General features: G+C 39.6%; 1 protein-coding gene across 5 annotated transcripts in view; it reads left to right on the top strand.

The window, feature by feature from the left end:
- Positions 1 to 16554, top strand: part of ZNF521 (zinc finger protein 521) — a 396855-nt gene that overhangs the window by 18637 nt on the left and 361664 nt on the right. For all 5 annotated transcript variants that reach the window (XM_054985825.1, XM_054985823.1, XM_054985821.1 and 2 more), the window contains one exon: positions 6016 to 6075. Coding sequence is in view for 3 of the 5 variants with exons in the window: in XM_054985821.1 (XP_054841796.1) it covers positions 6016 to 6075 (60 nt within the window). In the remaining 2 variants the exon portion in view is untranslated. The remainder of the gene's footprint in view (positions 1 to 6015; positions 6076 to 16554) is intronic.

Below are 16554 nucleotides of genomic sequence, written 5' to 3'. Positions count from 1 at the left end.
AGCAACTGGGATGTTTTCAATTTGAGTTCACTTATGTTTCACTGAAATAAAACTGGTTTTGTTCATTAATGTATTTACTTCATTTATACCCTGCCTTCCTTCCTCATGGGGATCCAAAGTGGCTTACATTTTTCTCCTCTATTTTATCTTCACTACAACCCTGTGAGATAGGTAAGACTGAGCGTGTGTGGCTGGTCCAGCGTCACCTAGCAAGCTTCCATGGCAGAGTGGGGATTTGAATCTGGTTCTCTCACATCTTTGTCTGACACTCTTAATTATTACGCCACACTGGCTCATTGGGGTTCTCATCTGGTTTGATTATCCAATCCTGTGTGAATGTCCTATCAGCCTTAATTGTAGTTAAGTTTTATATCTGCACTGATGTTAACCATTTTTAAAATAAGTTTTACTGAGATGCAAAATGCACATTTAGTATTGCATGCAAACATAGCACGTGCAGATTTTAACAGAAAATAAACTTGCCAAAATAGCTTTTGCCTTCTCCTTCTCCTGCCTTGTTCTTCTTGCTTCAGTCATTGATAATGCTCTGAAGCAGCATCATTCTGTAACATCGTATTAAATTATATTTTTTAAGACTGTTATGTCCTTGAAAGAAGACCTATTCATATTAATCTAATGTCACCACCCCCTGTATCAGTTGATTACTGTGGAATGAGATACAGTACCTTGATGACTTTAAAAGCAGTCATTGGGGTATGAAAGAGCAGTCCACTTCACAACCACCCTTTCTTTATGACCCTGTAAAGCCAAGTTTGTCAGAATACAGGTTACAGTCCTGAATATTAATTTTCAAAGGATTTTAATGCCAATGGGGTACATTGTTTACCAAGATTTGAAGCTATTTTCAGTACCCTACTACATTTTAGTTACGGCCAGGGCTCATTTTGAGGGGGAACGCACAGGAACGCAGTTCCAGCAGTCCCCCAAAGAGGTCACATGTCAGGTGGCCCCACCCACCTGACTCAGCCATTTTGGGCCTGTTTCAGCCTGGATTGGGGTTGAAACGGCATGAATCGGGCCTCTGACAGACGGTGGATCACTCTCCCGCTCATCAGTGGCCCATTCCTGACCATTTTGGGCCCCTTTTCAGCCCCCTTTTTGCCATTTTGGGTCCAATTTCAGCCCTGAATGGCCAGGATTGGGTCCAAAACAGCCAGAATAGGTGATGTCAGGGTGTGTGGCATATGCAGATCAGTTATACTAATGACACACTTCCGGTGATGGCAAGAGGTGTGGCATATGCTAATGAGTTATGCTAATGAGTTATGCTAATAAGTTCCTCCAGCTCTTTTTCTACGGAATGAACCCTGGTTATGGCTTATGCCTAACTAACCAGTCATTAACTATGGATAAGGTTTATTGATAGTGATTTGCACCAGAGGGGCAGTGATCTGGAAAGATATCATGAGATCCTCTCCTGAACTCTTGTCAACAACTAAGGAAGCAGCAGCATTGCATTACATTGGCCCAGAATGGAACTATTATGCAATCTGTTGCCCTTGGGTGCTTGGTTCTGCAAATTAAGCTCCACTTAAGCACTGATTTAAATCAGTTGCGGTTTTGCCTGCATCCAGAAATCTTTTAAAACAAGATTTAAAAGGCATGATCTAGCAAAATGTGTTCATCTCCCATTGAACTTCATGAAGGCCGTGAAAATGAGCATGTATTTCCTGTTCTGATTCTTGAGTATTTCTTTCCTCAACATGTCTTTCCTTTTCAGAGTAGGAGGGATAGTCTGTGTCTCCTGTTAGCTTTATGTGCCCATACAGGGCAGGGGAAATGCATATATACTTGCAGAAATTACAGTAATTTGTAGATGCTAAAATAATGGCATACACATATCACTTCTGTTCTGTCTGGGTAGCTCTGTAAATTGTGTATTGATTATGCTGATATGTCTAGTGTCTCTATTACTTGTCTGCTGATACTACTCAAACATGCAGATTGAATGAATTTTTTCTGCAAAGTTGTCATTCTAGTGGGAAAAGATTTGTGTAAGGTTGGGTGAAAAGACCAAAGAACTTCTAATCTCTATTCATAGGAGGGTTTATAAAATAACTATTTATTGAACTGTAGGAAATGCAAAATGTGAACAAAATAATGTGGACAATTGTATCTGGTCAAACCCTTTTCTCCCCTTCTACTCCTGGTAGCCATTGTTGTTATTTTGTTTCATGTTCCTTAAGGAAACCATTTTAGGAGGGGTACTAAATCAATAGCAATCTATTTTTATAGTTTATTTTGGGATATGTGGCTTTTCTTGCTTTGTTTAACAAGCTGAAAAGAACCTCAGTCATTCAGGGCAGTAGGTATCTTTTTAAAATTTATTAACCTGCCTAGTTCAGAAGAAAATAGACTTTTTTCAATTATCCAAAGCTTTTATTTTATTATAGTTTGTAATAGCATAAATACGATAAATCACTGCCTTTGTCCTCCATAAAGGATGGTTTAAAGTGTAAGTGCACCATCTCATTATGTACTTCTCAGCTTAGTATTCACCCATTCTTTCCTGTATTAAGTCTCAAGTCACATTATTTTGATATTGGCCTGCATTTCTTGCAATACTTCTGTAATCAGCTTGACTCTCACTGAAGAGATGACTTAGTAAGTTAGATGGGAAGAAAACAGTGAATTTTCTTCCTTTTTAATAATAAAAAATAGGCAAATGGGAGGCAAACTGGGGAAACATGACAACAGAAAGGTGAAAATGGTGTGGGGGTGAGAACATCAAATCTTAGGACATGACCCCCTGCCTTCTATAAAGAATGTGCAGAAAGTCCAGGGATTGTGAGGCGGGGGCGGGGGGGAGAGAGATACACAGAAACCTTTCATGTGATTGTGAGGTTGTGGTGGTTCTGGGGTCTTTCTTATTGTAATAAGGATTTCTTACTGTATTAAAGATAAGGGGTTAAGAGGATCTCGACAACATTTCCCTTATGCACCTTTGCAAAGACCGTTTCCATTTTCCTTCCTTCTCATCTCCACCTGCATGGCCATCTCCTTCACTAGCTACTCCTGCTCTTACTTCTTCCCACTTTACTACTGGGTCGGAGTGAGGGTGGGGGCAGCCTGCCTGAGTTAGAAATCAATAAAGGAGATCAAGTGGTGGGTGAGGCTACAGTTTTTCCTACTGCTGTCTGGTCTTGCTGGACTCTCAGGCTGTTGCCCGTTAATCAGTCTACAGACTTGCTGAATCAGCAGTGGATTCAGAGGCAACAGCTTCATAGTCACCAGTGTGACAAAACATTCTTGTCACTGGTGGGTTGGCAGGTGTATTTGAGGAATGCTAAGAGCAACACTAGTGTACTCCGACTATTTCCTGCAAACTTTGGAGTTTTACCTTTTGAAACTTAAAACTATGGTAGTGGTTCATGTAGTTCCATGTCCTTCTTTTCCTGTGAGTTTTCTACTTCCAGGATTTATGTAGAACTGCCTTATTAGTTTTGAGGTGATTAAAATCATCTTTAAAGGAGGCCCTCTAATATGAAGTAAGTGGACAAACAAATTTTGTACAGCCCATTAGTAGGGTTGCCAGCTCCAAGTTGGGAAATTCCTGGAGATCTGGGCTGTGAAACGTGGAGAAACCAGGAGAAAGTTGGGTTTGGGGAGGGAAAGGACCTTGGCATGGCATAATTCCATAGAGTCCACCCCCAAAAGTAGCCATTTTCTCCAGGTGAACTGATCTCTGTGGTCTGGAGCCCAGTTGTAATTCCAGGAGATCTCCAGCCACTACCTGGAGGCTGGCAACCCTACCTATTTTGCTCTGTTGTTGAGGATTCCAGAGGCCAAATGTGAAAGGTCAAATTGCTTTTATTGCATCTGTTATAACAGTGATACTGACATCAAAATTTTATTATTAAAATTGTGACATCCTCGATCCAACACTTATCAAATTTAAAACTTGTCAGATGATTCTGAAGTTGGGAGTAGATCTAGAGCAAATGCAACTCATTTTCATATCCGTCACCCAATCTCATGGGATTATGTCTTTCAAATACACTGAGCAGATTTCTTGGCTAAGCCTAATCATTGTCTAACAGATCATTAATGTGAATTATTTCATAACAGTCTTTCAAATGGTGATTTACAGTTCTTTAAACCCTTGAAATTAGAAGTTATTTATGGTATTAAAATTTAATTTTTGAAACATGGTGAGATATCTTGCATGTTTTTAAAGTTGTAATGTTTTTATTTCCCTTCTGCACTCCAAAAACCCCTTGGATGATGAACCCTGGCCTCAGAAGCTGTAGTTAGGAGCAATGTCCCAGGCAATTAAGTCTTGTTTAGGGTCTGCCCAGGCCCATCTGACATCTTTTGATGGGCATGAATTGAGAAGAAGCATTGCTGAAGAAATCTAGAAATCTGCCTGGCACAGAGATAGCCACAAATTCTACAAAAGATGCTCTCCCCCCCCCCCCCAATATTTTTAGCCATAATTTTATCATTCCTCAAAATGAAGTTGCTGAAAGGAGTGCAGTAGATAGAGATAGGGACAGAGAGCTAGTAGCAGCCCAACTTTCCTGTAGTTTCACAAATCTGTGGTAACAAATGGCAATGCAAGTCTATCTGAGCAAACCCTGCTTTGGCCAAAAGGGCACTGCAGACTTGCTAAGGTGGGTGAGCTTTCTGTGCCCCTAGCTAAAATAAGATTCATGGACGCTTGAATCCAATAAGAGAAACTTTCAGAGTCTATGTTCTATCAACTCTTTTCCCATTAGATTTTCTATTTTATGGCCGCTACTTCAAACAATGCATATTAAAGATGAAAGTTATTCTAGATTATAAAGCATAACATACATTGTCTGCATGTAGTTCATATCTTTTCAAAATATCTGTTGTGTATCTAATTTATCTTAAACATCTGACAAGACATAGGTATTTTTTGCTGAGGAGGAGTTTTCACATCCATCTTCACTTCTTATTGCTGCCTAGTGGGTGCTGAATAAACACCCCCCCCCCCCGCCCACACACACACCTTTGGAATGGGAGGTGATGTGCACTCTGTCTCTACAATACCTGTAGGTAGAATGCCTAGTGTTTATTGGAAGAACTTTTTTTTAAAAAAGAGCTTAAACAATTCTGCCTCTTGGTTCTGTTGTAGTGTGCAGGAGATAAGATCACAGGCAGAGATCCTCATGACTGTCCCATCAACCAAAGAGGCTCGGTTGGTGGGTATACAAACAGGAGACAGTCTTTGGATGGCAGTCCCACAACTGTGGCACATGGCTCCCCTCACACTCTAGCTTCAAGAGGCAGCTGAAGACTTCTTATTTAGGACAGCTTTTTAATGTGTTTTAATCCTGCTTTTAACTGCTGGTTTTTTATATATTTTGCATTGTAAGTCACCTTGTGCACCTTTGGAGGAAAGACAGCTAATAAATATTTTAAATAAATAATAAATAATTAGTGTGTGAAACCCTCCAAGTTGCTCTGATGTCTTTCTCTGATGCTAGAGCCAAACACAAATCACACAAATAGCTGCAGTGCAACTGACCCCCACCCCTGGAAGCAAGATGGACATGCTGTTGGAGTGACAGCTCTGCAGATATAAGAGAACTGGCAACTGGATAGACATTTATATTAAAAAACCCACCTGTTGGATTTTTTAATAATTGTAAAAAAAAATTGGATTTTTAAAATTATTATTATAATAACATTTCAGGTAGATGATTTCCCATACCCTTGACACTTATTGTGGCTCTAATGGTGGTGATAAACCTATCAAGTAAGAATGTAATTGAAAATGGCTACCATTCGGGACAATTGCAGGGCCTTAACATTCAGAAAAAGATTTTAGTTGTCCATAGAGCCACCAGCCTTATAGGAACAAAAAACTGTTGCCCTGTGATAATGTTTAAGGTCTTTCTTCCTTTGAATATCTCTATACCATGTTGGAACCTTATAAAGAAATGGTAGTGAAATGATTTTGTGAAATACGTTCAGGTACTTACCTAACATATTGTTGTTACTTTTCTTTAAATTATTCCCTGACAGTAGAAGAAAATGAATCTGAGGACCAGCGGGGAGGTGTGGGACAGGCAGCTGGACAGACAGGTAATGTGGAGTTCCTTCCCTAGAGTTTGGTTGGCTAGCTTAGAACAATACGAGACATACTTTGGTTTGCTGTCAGTTTACTGAATTTTGCTTTAACACCTGCTTTTAACAATTTGAAGCAAAGATAAACTTTTCAGTTTCTGCCCTCCACTATACTTCTCAACTAAAAAGTTATTAGAATTTCAGTTTGATAGAAGAATGAATTCATATGTACCTTTTAATGTTCAAGAACCTTATTTGCAAACAAGAATCCCCCACTATACTGATCATAGCTTTTAAAAAGTCTTACTTATTATGAAACTACTATTCTACCTATGAATCAAGTCTGTGTGCCTTGTTATATTGGACCATTTACATTCCAACTCTCCCCTCAAACCTATGATATCAAACTACTATTTAACATTGTGGACCCTTGAAACCTGTGTGGGAGTTTGGAACAATGATGAGCTGAAAAAAGAACCATCCACGTGTATGTGGCACATGCACACCTCTGGATTGTGGCCAGTGTCTCAACAGGCTGTTAGCTTTAATAAATTAACGTGTAATTCAATTCTTAATCCATTGAATTTGCTAGCAGACACCGAGCCCTAAATTTAAATCACTGGGAGTTTTATAGCTAAATCCTCAGTTCAACTAGCTAGATTTTAGGTTGTAAATCTGACCTGTTCATTAGAATGAATCAGCTATAAGGGGGTTAATAGCATGTTGCTTGTTACAATGGCTCCTTTTATTTGCTTCTGCTTAAAAAAATAGAGTTTAAGGAATGATTCAGTTTTTTCATTTTTTGGATGACTTGTTGGGCAAAATAATATTTAATTAAGAAATCTGGTCAACAAAATCATTACGCTATATACTTTATTGATATTTGCTTATGGACCATCAGAGGAGGACATAAGCCCTAAAGTGAATTTTTTATTTTATTTATTGTACTTTCCTTAGATAAGCCAGAAATTTTACACAACTAATGTATAGCCTTAAGTTAGAACATTCACTCTGTAAAGTGATGAATGATCATATAAAGTTACTACATGAGGTGGCTTAATTACAAAAAAATATTTTTGTTGCCTTTGAACTAGATTCATCTTCTCATTAGTATTTGAGAATTTTTGAGTCTTTGAGTCTTTTATGTTTTCTCTTTGTATGCCCTATTTGTTTGGGTAGCTCAGTAAGACTAGCTGTTCTTAAATAACAAAATCAAGATATGGAATCATATGTTGAGTTAGTTCTTAATTGGTATAGAAATGGGAAGAAATGAAATTCCTTGAATATCTTTATTAGATGGAAAAAGTGGTATTGTCCTCCTTTTTTGCTGCTTTACCAGTTATCAAGATGGATTCACTGCCCATGTTCTTATTACACCTTTTGTCTTTTAATCTTTAGGTGTGTATATCTGCATTGGTATACTTGCATAATATTCTGTTTTGTCAAGTTATACAGGCACAGCAGCCAGTGAACCTTATCCTAAACATGTATTTGTGGATTAGATGAGAGGCAGTGGTTTAGTGGTAGAGCATCCGCTTGGCATGCAGAAGGTTCCAGGTTCCCTCCCTGGCATCTCTGCTTAAGAGGATCAAGGCAGCTTCATGTGCCATAGGTATATATAATCTAACTAAAGGCTATAGTCTTCGTTAAGATGCCAGACTGAAAAGCTGTCTTCTTCAGCTACTAGAATTTTTGTGCTGTTAGAAATACACTGTTCTCTTATCTGAGATAATCCTTTATCTCTGCTCCTTCTCCAGAGAATATCCTAGATACTGTATTTTTCAGTTGCAAATACTGAAGATCAGCAACCCATACTGTGTATCTAATATTTAGTTTATTAAGTATCATGCCATGTTACTCATTAAACTGCTCTTCAAAGCAGACACAACAACTAAAATTACTTAAATGCATAGTAGTACTATGCCTTTGTGATGAGGTCTGGTACCCATCTAAAATTTCTGATATCCAAGCCATCATTAGGGTATCAGGAATGTGCTGCATATATAGTGTTAAAAGTTAAATTGGGACTAACCAGGTTTGCCTTCATAAATGTCTATATTGCTGATTAGGAGCACTAGCCATGATCTGTGCATATGCACACTATGGTTAAAGCAAACCATGAAAGGGAAAAGCAAATTGGCGCTGGAAAGGAGAGAAATGACAACTGCTGCAGACCCAGTGTTCATCTACTGGAATATTCCGATTCAATGACTACATTTCTAGAGACTGCAACTTGAACTTAAAGCAACTGTGTCCCTCCAGCATATATACTGTATTCAAAAGTTTAAAAACAAAAACCCTGCATGTTGAATGCTAATAGTGCAGTCCTAACCAGAGTTAGGAGTTGGAGTTAGAAGAGTGTAACTTTGCCTCAGATTGCTGTGTAAAAGATGTAGGTTTACAGTGGCAAATCACCCTTAGCATTGCATACGGTTGTTATCCTCTAGGTGGGGTTTGGAGTTTTCCAGGAATTACAGCATTTTCAGACAACAGAGATCAGTTCCCCTGGAAGAAATGGCAGCTTCCGAAAGCAGACTGTATGAATCATAGAATCATAGGGTTGGAAGGTACCTCTAGAGTCATCTAGACCAACTCCCTGCACAGTGCAGGAAATTCACAAATATCTCCCCCTCCCCCCCCCCCCCCCGCACACACCCAGTGACCCTTACTCCATGTTCAGAAGATGGCAAAACACCATCAGGATCCCTAGCCAAACTGACCTGGATAAAATGCCACCTGACCGCTGGTGGACCCCCCCAAACTCCACCCACTCCAAGCACTGCCTCCAAATCTCCAGGAATCCCAAACCAGAATGGGCAACCCTACCTCGCACCAAGTGGGATATTGAGTGTCTGAAAAGTTTTAAAGGTATATTTATTGATAGATGATTTATTTGTTGGTTATTCATATATTGGCTTGCGGGCATTTTCTAAAACCTTCATGTTGATAAAGAAAACTCTTGTCGGTTTCAAAATGAAATTGTGTGAGAAGCTCCATACATGCTACTCAAACATTTTCTAAAAATACTTTTGTATCAGAGCTCTGGCTCTTACCATTAAGTGTGCTTTTTATGGAGTACCAAGTTATAAATGTAGTGCAGCTACGGCATATTAATCTTACTGCAGAGATTTAATGAGGCAGTTGTTTTGCGATGGACACTATTGGGAGCAGACAGCGACAGAGTTTTACTTCACCGCTGAACTGCAGAAATATTCCTTTCCTGGTAATAATTATAACCACATGATCTCTTAGTTTTCCTTTCTTTTGCCAGCACTTTTCCATGCAGAAGTGGCTTGGAAGGAGGTCCATTAAAACACAGTCAAATGGACTGGAAACTGGGCTTTTTTCCTGGTAGCTTGACATTTTAGGCTCTTGATCAGCAATGGATCCTTGTTGCGTGGAGAGAAATATGCAAGATGAGTTTCAAGCATACTGATAGTCTTTGCCAGTCTGCTGAGATGGCTTTTAGATATTCATTACTTTTTTAACTTGACTTTTATATACGTTATAAAAAGTAAATGTGGTGAAACCTAATTTTTACATGGATAGAATAGAATTTCTGCTGGTTGGACTTAAACCAATCTCTTACTGGAAATTAATTGAAGTCCATGGGTTTATTGCTACTAACTCTTTTAAGCCTTTGCAATTTTTCATTTTCCTCCAGTGTTGCAGTTTTATTAGACCAAGTTACAGCAATAACATCCCTTATGAGAAGGAAGAGGAGAAAGCCACCTGCCAGGACACATAGTAATGGGAAAAATATACTACTTAAATTTCCATTTATAAATAATGTTTAACATAATAAGGAACAGAAAACAGCAGTTCATTTATGTACTATATTAATAGCTGGAAGAATATATTTCCAAGCCAAATCAAGCTTTTTTTTTTTTTGCATTAGGTAATCTTATGTAGAGAATCTCACAGGTGGGTGCTGACGTACACACTTGTCGATGCATTGGGTTGTGCTGTATAGAGCAGCGATTTCCAAATGGCCTGTTGAGTTGTGAGCATGTCTTTATGTTGTGAGTTTAGACTCCAAGGCTGTATCTGTCCATGTGTTGGAGAACCAATCCAGCAAGGGCATATTCCCCACCCTCACAGATACTGGCTTCTGTGTGCAGTTTGCTCATGCTGTCCCTGCAAAGAAATGGCAGCTGCCTACATGGGGCGAGGGAAGGTCTGTTAGATCTAGAGATCCTAGTGGCAAGCAGGTCTTTCCTGCATTCAGCAGTCAGGGTTGTCAACTCTAGCTTGTGAAATTCCTGGAGATTTGAGAGTAAGTTTGAGGACAGAAGGAAGCTTTTAATGGATATGATGCCATGAGGTCTGCCCTCTGAAACTGCCATTTACGGCTGGGGAACCAATCTCTGTAGGCTGGAGCTGAACTGTAATTCCAGGAGAACACCACCCACCTTGAGGTTCGTAATCCTATTGGTAACCGATCAGCAGACTGTGTATTAACTGCTGCACTTGTGGAACCTTCATCTTTTTCTCCATGCAAATATCCCCTCCTGCCAATCATTTGTTTGCTGCCACAGATTATTATTGGATTGTTGCTGCTCCAGATCTCTGGATTGGCACTTGAGGAGATAAAAGATTTTCTATGTGAGCCTGTTAATAGTTGTTCATAGACAAAAATCTGCTAAATGATTGGACTCCTTTAGAGTTAGACTACTTCAGATTTGATGACACTGGCCTAGAAGTTATTGAAAAAAAATATGATGGGAAGCAGTTGATATTCAAAGGTATTGGGTACAGAGAATGAGGCCATATGCAGATACGAATGGCAGTTTAACATCAGACTGGTAATATATGTGAGAAACTAAAAACTCAGGATGATAATTCCTGTTCACCCCTTTGTCACTGTGATGGAAAGAGCTAGACAGTTTACTGTGTATTCTGTGTACACAAAATTACAGTTTGCATTCTGAACTCAGCTTTAATTTTTTTTAAAAAAAATAGTAGTTAGAACCTAGTTTTCAGGGTTATGTGTAGGGTTGCCAGCCTCCAGGTAGTGGCTGGAGATCTCCTGGAATTACAATTGGGCTCCAGGCCACAGAGATCAGTTCACCTGGAGAAAATGGCTACTTTTGGGGGTGGACTCTATGGAATTACGCCATGCCAAGGTCCTTTCCCTCCCCAAACCTCACTTTTTCCAGGTTTCTCCAGGTTTCACCCCCCCCCCCCTAAGATCTCCAGGAATTTCCCAACTTGGAGCTAGCAACCCTAGTTATGTGGGTGGGGGTGGGGGAGCTTAGAAACATGTGGGTATTGTATGGATTAAAAAGTTCTTACGTGAGGTGGCAGATGAGTAGGTCTAATGCATCCATACTTGTAACTATGAGAGCAACAGACCAGAAATACAGTATGCTTCACCTCCGAATTCCCAGATTTCATTTTTAAAAGTAAGCCTCTATTTTCATTACAGAGATATAAGAGGAAATGTTCAAACAGGCTTTTTGTTTAGATTCTCTGGAAGTTGTAGGGGAGGGGAAGCTGAATCAGCCTTGATCTTTCTTGTTCACTTGTGTCATTTTAATGCTAGTGTGGTGGTAGTGAGTGCTGTGAAGTGATAGCTGACTTATGGCAACTCCTAGTAGGGTTTTCAAAGCAAGAGACTAACAGAGGTGGTTTGCCATCGCCTGCATTTGCAACCCTGGTCTTCATTGAAGGTGTCCCATCCAATTATCAACCAAAGTTGATCCTGCTTAGCTTCTGAGATGTGGTGAGATAAGGTTTGCCTGGGCTATCCCGGTCAAGGCAGTGTATCTTAATTTTTGCTCTCTGAAAAGTAGAAAAATAGGACTTAAACAGAAAACAAGCTTTGTGGTAAAGTAAAATATATTATTTGGTCAGAAAGAGTTACATAGTAAAACTAATAGCATATTTTGATATGTAGTTAAACCTTATAACATTAAAGCATTAAACGGTTCAATGATTATTATCAGCATACACATTATAATATTTACATTATGTACAAAATTAGTCACATTTAAAAATTAAAGTACCAGCACCTTAAGATTTTAATAAGAATCAGTTTCTGAAATTTCTGATTCTGAGCCTTCATTTTTATCTTCAAGCAGCTCTTCGGAAAACTTGAGGTTTGTAGGAATTGAAACAACCTTATCTAGTCTTGCAGAAATATATCTTGGATTTAAGATCTGTATATGTCTACACAGCATGCCCACTTTGTCTTTAAAAACATTTCATTCATTCTCAAAAAGAAAATATTTCATTGGAGATTTTTTCAGTATCCCAAATTTCCATTTTTTCCTCAGAAAAAAATGAAGACCCCCCCTCTCAATTTTTCTGGTTTTTTTGGGAGGGAGGGGCTTCACATCTCTATGCTCACAGTAATGTGGCAACATTGGGCAAAATACTAGAGTGAAATTTATACTGCTTTGGGGTTTCCTTCTCTGTTTGTAGTAGGGAAATTGCATCAATAGTAGTATGCATGGGAGAGGGGAAGGAGCAGAAAAATGAACACCCAGTTTCACTCTGCTTGGTATTTGATTTTAAGCATTAATTGCAAACTACCCTGTTGTACCTCTCCTGTGTAAAGGAGTGCATGCCTTTGAGTGTGTACAGAATCCCTTTTACTCACCAATGAATAATCACCGTCAGTAGGTTTGCCAGCAACCTGGAAAAAAACGGTCCTGTCCATTTAATAGAGGCTTAATGTATGGAAATAGGGGCAGCTGAATCTTTTTATGACATGGAGGTGACATCAGTTTGTAAATACCATCTCATTAAGTATCTGTTAAAGGGACCAAACACTTTTTCTCCAGGGTGTTGATAACTCTAATGGTCAAGCTCCTGTCCTCATCTCTGCTCCCCATATTAAAAAAAAAAAATTGGATTGGAGCTAAAGGACAGGAGAGACATACTATTCAGACATGTGCAAACTCCAGAAGCTTTCATAACAGAAAAAGAAGTACTTTACTATAAAAGATCAAAAGGCTGAGGGGGCATAGAGACCTGGCTGTCTTAAGCTCTATCATATTTCAGTTCAGAAAAACAAGGTCTTCAGGTGGACTTAAACAGATCTGTGCCAAGAATAATCTGAATTCTGATACTACTAAAGCTTATATGTGGGGTTATCTGCACAATATAGTGACCGTACATATCTGTTTGCTTGGTATAAGGCGACAACTTGGTTGGAGGTAGGTTGGAGGTAATTATATAATTTAGGAATCTCCTATTTTAGGAATTAAGGCACTGATTCATTGCCACCACCTATCCAAGTATTCTGCTCCTCAGCCTTATGCCCTGCAACATCTCTTCAGAACATAATGTTATTTATGTCAACAAAGGAATCCTAGTGATGAGGACTCAGCCTAAGCTCTTACAAACCTACCTGACCACCTGGCAATCAGCAGGAGGGTTGAGGGCGGGGACATGGGGGGCATATGATGTTGGTGACATCACTGTATCACTTCCAGATACAACCCAGAAGTGAAAATGGTAGCTCTCAGAATCACTGCAACTCTATGGTAAAATTCTGTGGTTTACTATAGAGTTTTGAGCAATTCCTAGAGCTACTGCATATATAAATTGGAGATGAGAGGCAGTAATTGGCACTACAGCTTATGTTTAACAAATAGTTAGTTTTCATACTGTTTTTCCATACTATTTTTACTGTTTAGTTTCACCAGGCACGTGGAATGTGATAGTGACCGTATATGAATACTATGCGATGGATACCTAGTGGTGTTAGGAAGTACTATTAATATAAACTATATATAAAGTGTGCCATTACCTGGCGCCAACCATGACATTGTTGGACCCCATCCAAGAAATTCTCAGATTCAGTGAGTCAGGGTTTAGGATAATGGGTTTCCAGAAACCGTGGTGTCCCTCTCCCCCCTCAGTGTGTGTACTCACGCTCCGATCATAAAATGCTCGGCTACAAGCCTGAATGTATCTAGCCATGGTTATGGTGACTGTTGATCAAATGATTCATCAAAGCTGGCATATAACATTTTAATATCCTGCCCTTTTTTAATTTAGACAGTGGCTCTTACCATCCTCAAACCACTCAACAGCTTCCAAATATCTTTGCTTTCATTTTACAGTGAAAGTCTCTCTCCAAGAAAAAGGTAGTGGAATAATATTCATCAAGAGAGGCAGAGGCTGCCACCACTCATTACACTGAGGCTGAGACTGAACCCAGGTCTCACAGGTTTTCCCCTTAAGAGTTGACCTAAAAACCGACGTAGCATTTTGCTAAAGCATACATTCTGAACTTGCAGCAGAAGGGACTAAGTTGGCCGACTCCTGTCCCAATAGAATTGTATCTGTGAATGCATAAGTGGGAACATCTATCCCCTCTTCCTTATAATGGCTCCCATTATATAAATTGAAATATAATTCTAATGTTAATATCTAGTTAGAGCCTTGTAAGACACATTGGCATAAGCAGTTTTTCAGGTTTTATATCCCATACTCTGTGTGTGTGTGTGCGTGCATACATGTGTGTATGTAAGAATGTTGGTTGTATTATTGGATTCTTGTTAAGGGCCAGAATTCATGAATAATAAACAGGGAGCATTGTTGCATCCTTTTCTTCCCTCTAGCATGCTACTTAAAGCAGAGTCAGACTCTACCCTTATTTTAAAACAAACAGGTTTGTAAACTTTATGTGCAGCATTTAAATAGTCATGTTAAAATTCAGACCCAGTGCCCACATTTCCCTGAGTGCTGTCAGTTTTATGAGATGAAACTGGGAGCTTGAGCTGAACATCTAATAGTATTCAATGTGCACATGCTGCCTTCCAACAAGTGTTTAATGATGTCGGGGTCAGTTTGCAACAGTTAAGACAATTATTTCTTTTCCTCAGCTGCTTATAACCTAGTGGTATTTTTAACTGCTTGGCTGAGGTTGCTGCAGAGATTTGAAATGTTCTGATGAGTAAGTTTGGGGTCCAGATCATATGTTAAAGGAAGCTAAAAAGGCCTTTCCCTTTTATTCAGCATGTGTCATTTTTGGGCAAGATAAGGTCTGCGTTGTGCAGTTTGGATACTAGCAGGTATACACACTTGTATACCATGAGTGTTTCCTGTAAAATTTACCATATTCATTTTTAAACTATTTGTGCCAATTATAGCTTCTGTAGTTGATAATCAGTGTCTATGTTGCTAGTATTGGGTTGGATAGACCTATGACATGCTAGTAGAAAGTACATCCTTATAACTGGTAAAAAACATTGTATATGTGTTATTTCCTGTTTGCAGATCCCTTTGTTTTGCACATGTAACTTAACTGAGGTTGGTAGCTCTGGTGGATCCAAGCCCTCTTGTTAACCCAAGTTTGGGAAGCGGAGCAAATACGTTTTTTCTGCCAGTGCTTTTGTGTTCCACTAAGTTCTATGGGCTAAAAAGGATTTACATTTCAAACAGGAGAGAGTCATGAAACATCATATCATGACTTGTGGCTAAAAACCCTGCACATCACCCTAAGAATTTTCCTGATTGCTATGGTTTTCACCATAGAGTTTCAGGGAAAACCTAAAGTGTTATATAACATGGTGACATCATTTCCAGTACTCAGCCATAAGTGTCATTGCAGCATTGTATGACAGTTTCACCCGGTTCCCCACCCCCACCCCGTCTCACACTAGGTGCCAGTGCTGGACTTGGCAACCCTATAACAAATTCATTGAATTCATTGCAACAGTAGTATTAGATGGTCATTCTGCCTTGCTCTCGATAATAATCAAGTTGCACTGTTTTGCACAAGCTGGTTTTCAAACTGTCTTCAAAGGTAGTCCCATGTAGAACACCTTGCAATAATTTAGTCACAAAGTTACTGGGACATGAATTCATGAAGCCAGTTTGTCTGGAGCCAACATCTACCCAGACAAAGATGGCGTTTTTCACAGCTGAGTTCACCAGTTTCTCCAGCAGCAGTGCTGGATCAAGTAAATCACCCAAGGTTGGATCCATCTGAGCCCTTCCATGGGCAAAAAGATATTTGCCTGCTTAGTGGAATTTTCTCACCTCCTACTGGAGCTCAAAATGCTCTCTTGCTTCTGGGGACGCAGTACCCCAGGAATAATATTGGTGCAGGAGGAGCAGGAGGGGAGAGGCAAGAAAATCGTGCTCCACAGGTGGAAATCCTTCTGCCATTGGAAAAGCTCTGGTGGATCCAAGCCCTAGACTCCTAGTAAGGCTTAGCTGTTCCCCATTAGACATGGAGAGCACACACTCTCCAGGACCTCAGCCCTAATGACCAGCATCACCTCTGTCTTGTCATGATTCAGTTTCAACTTGTTCACTTGTAGGCCCTTGACTACAGCAAGACATCATTGGCTCAGAACTGTCAGGACAGCATCAGGTGGTTTAAACAAGGATGTATGTAGCTTCTGTCACTGACATACAGATGACACCCAACTGCAAAATTCTGTTGATTTATGTTATAGGTTTTCCAGGCTGTATTGCCGTGGTCTTGGCATTGTAGTTCCTGACGTTTCGCCAGCAGCTGTGGCTGGCATCTTC

This window comes from Eublepharis macularius, chromosome 7 (genome assembly GCF_028583425.1).
Source record: "Eublepharis macularius isolate TG4126 chromosome 7, MPM_Emac_v1.0, whole genome shotgun sequence".
Taxonomy (NCBI): domain Eukaryota; kingdom Metazoa; phylum Chordata; class Lepidosauria; order Squamata; family Eublepharidae; genus Eublepharis; species Eublepharis macularius.
This window is presented reverse-complemented; position numbering and strand designations above follow the sequence as displayed.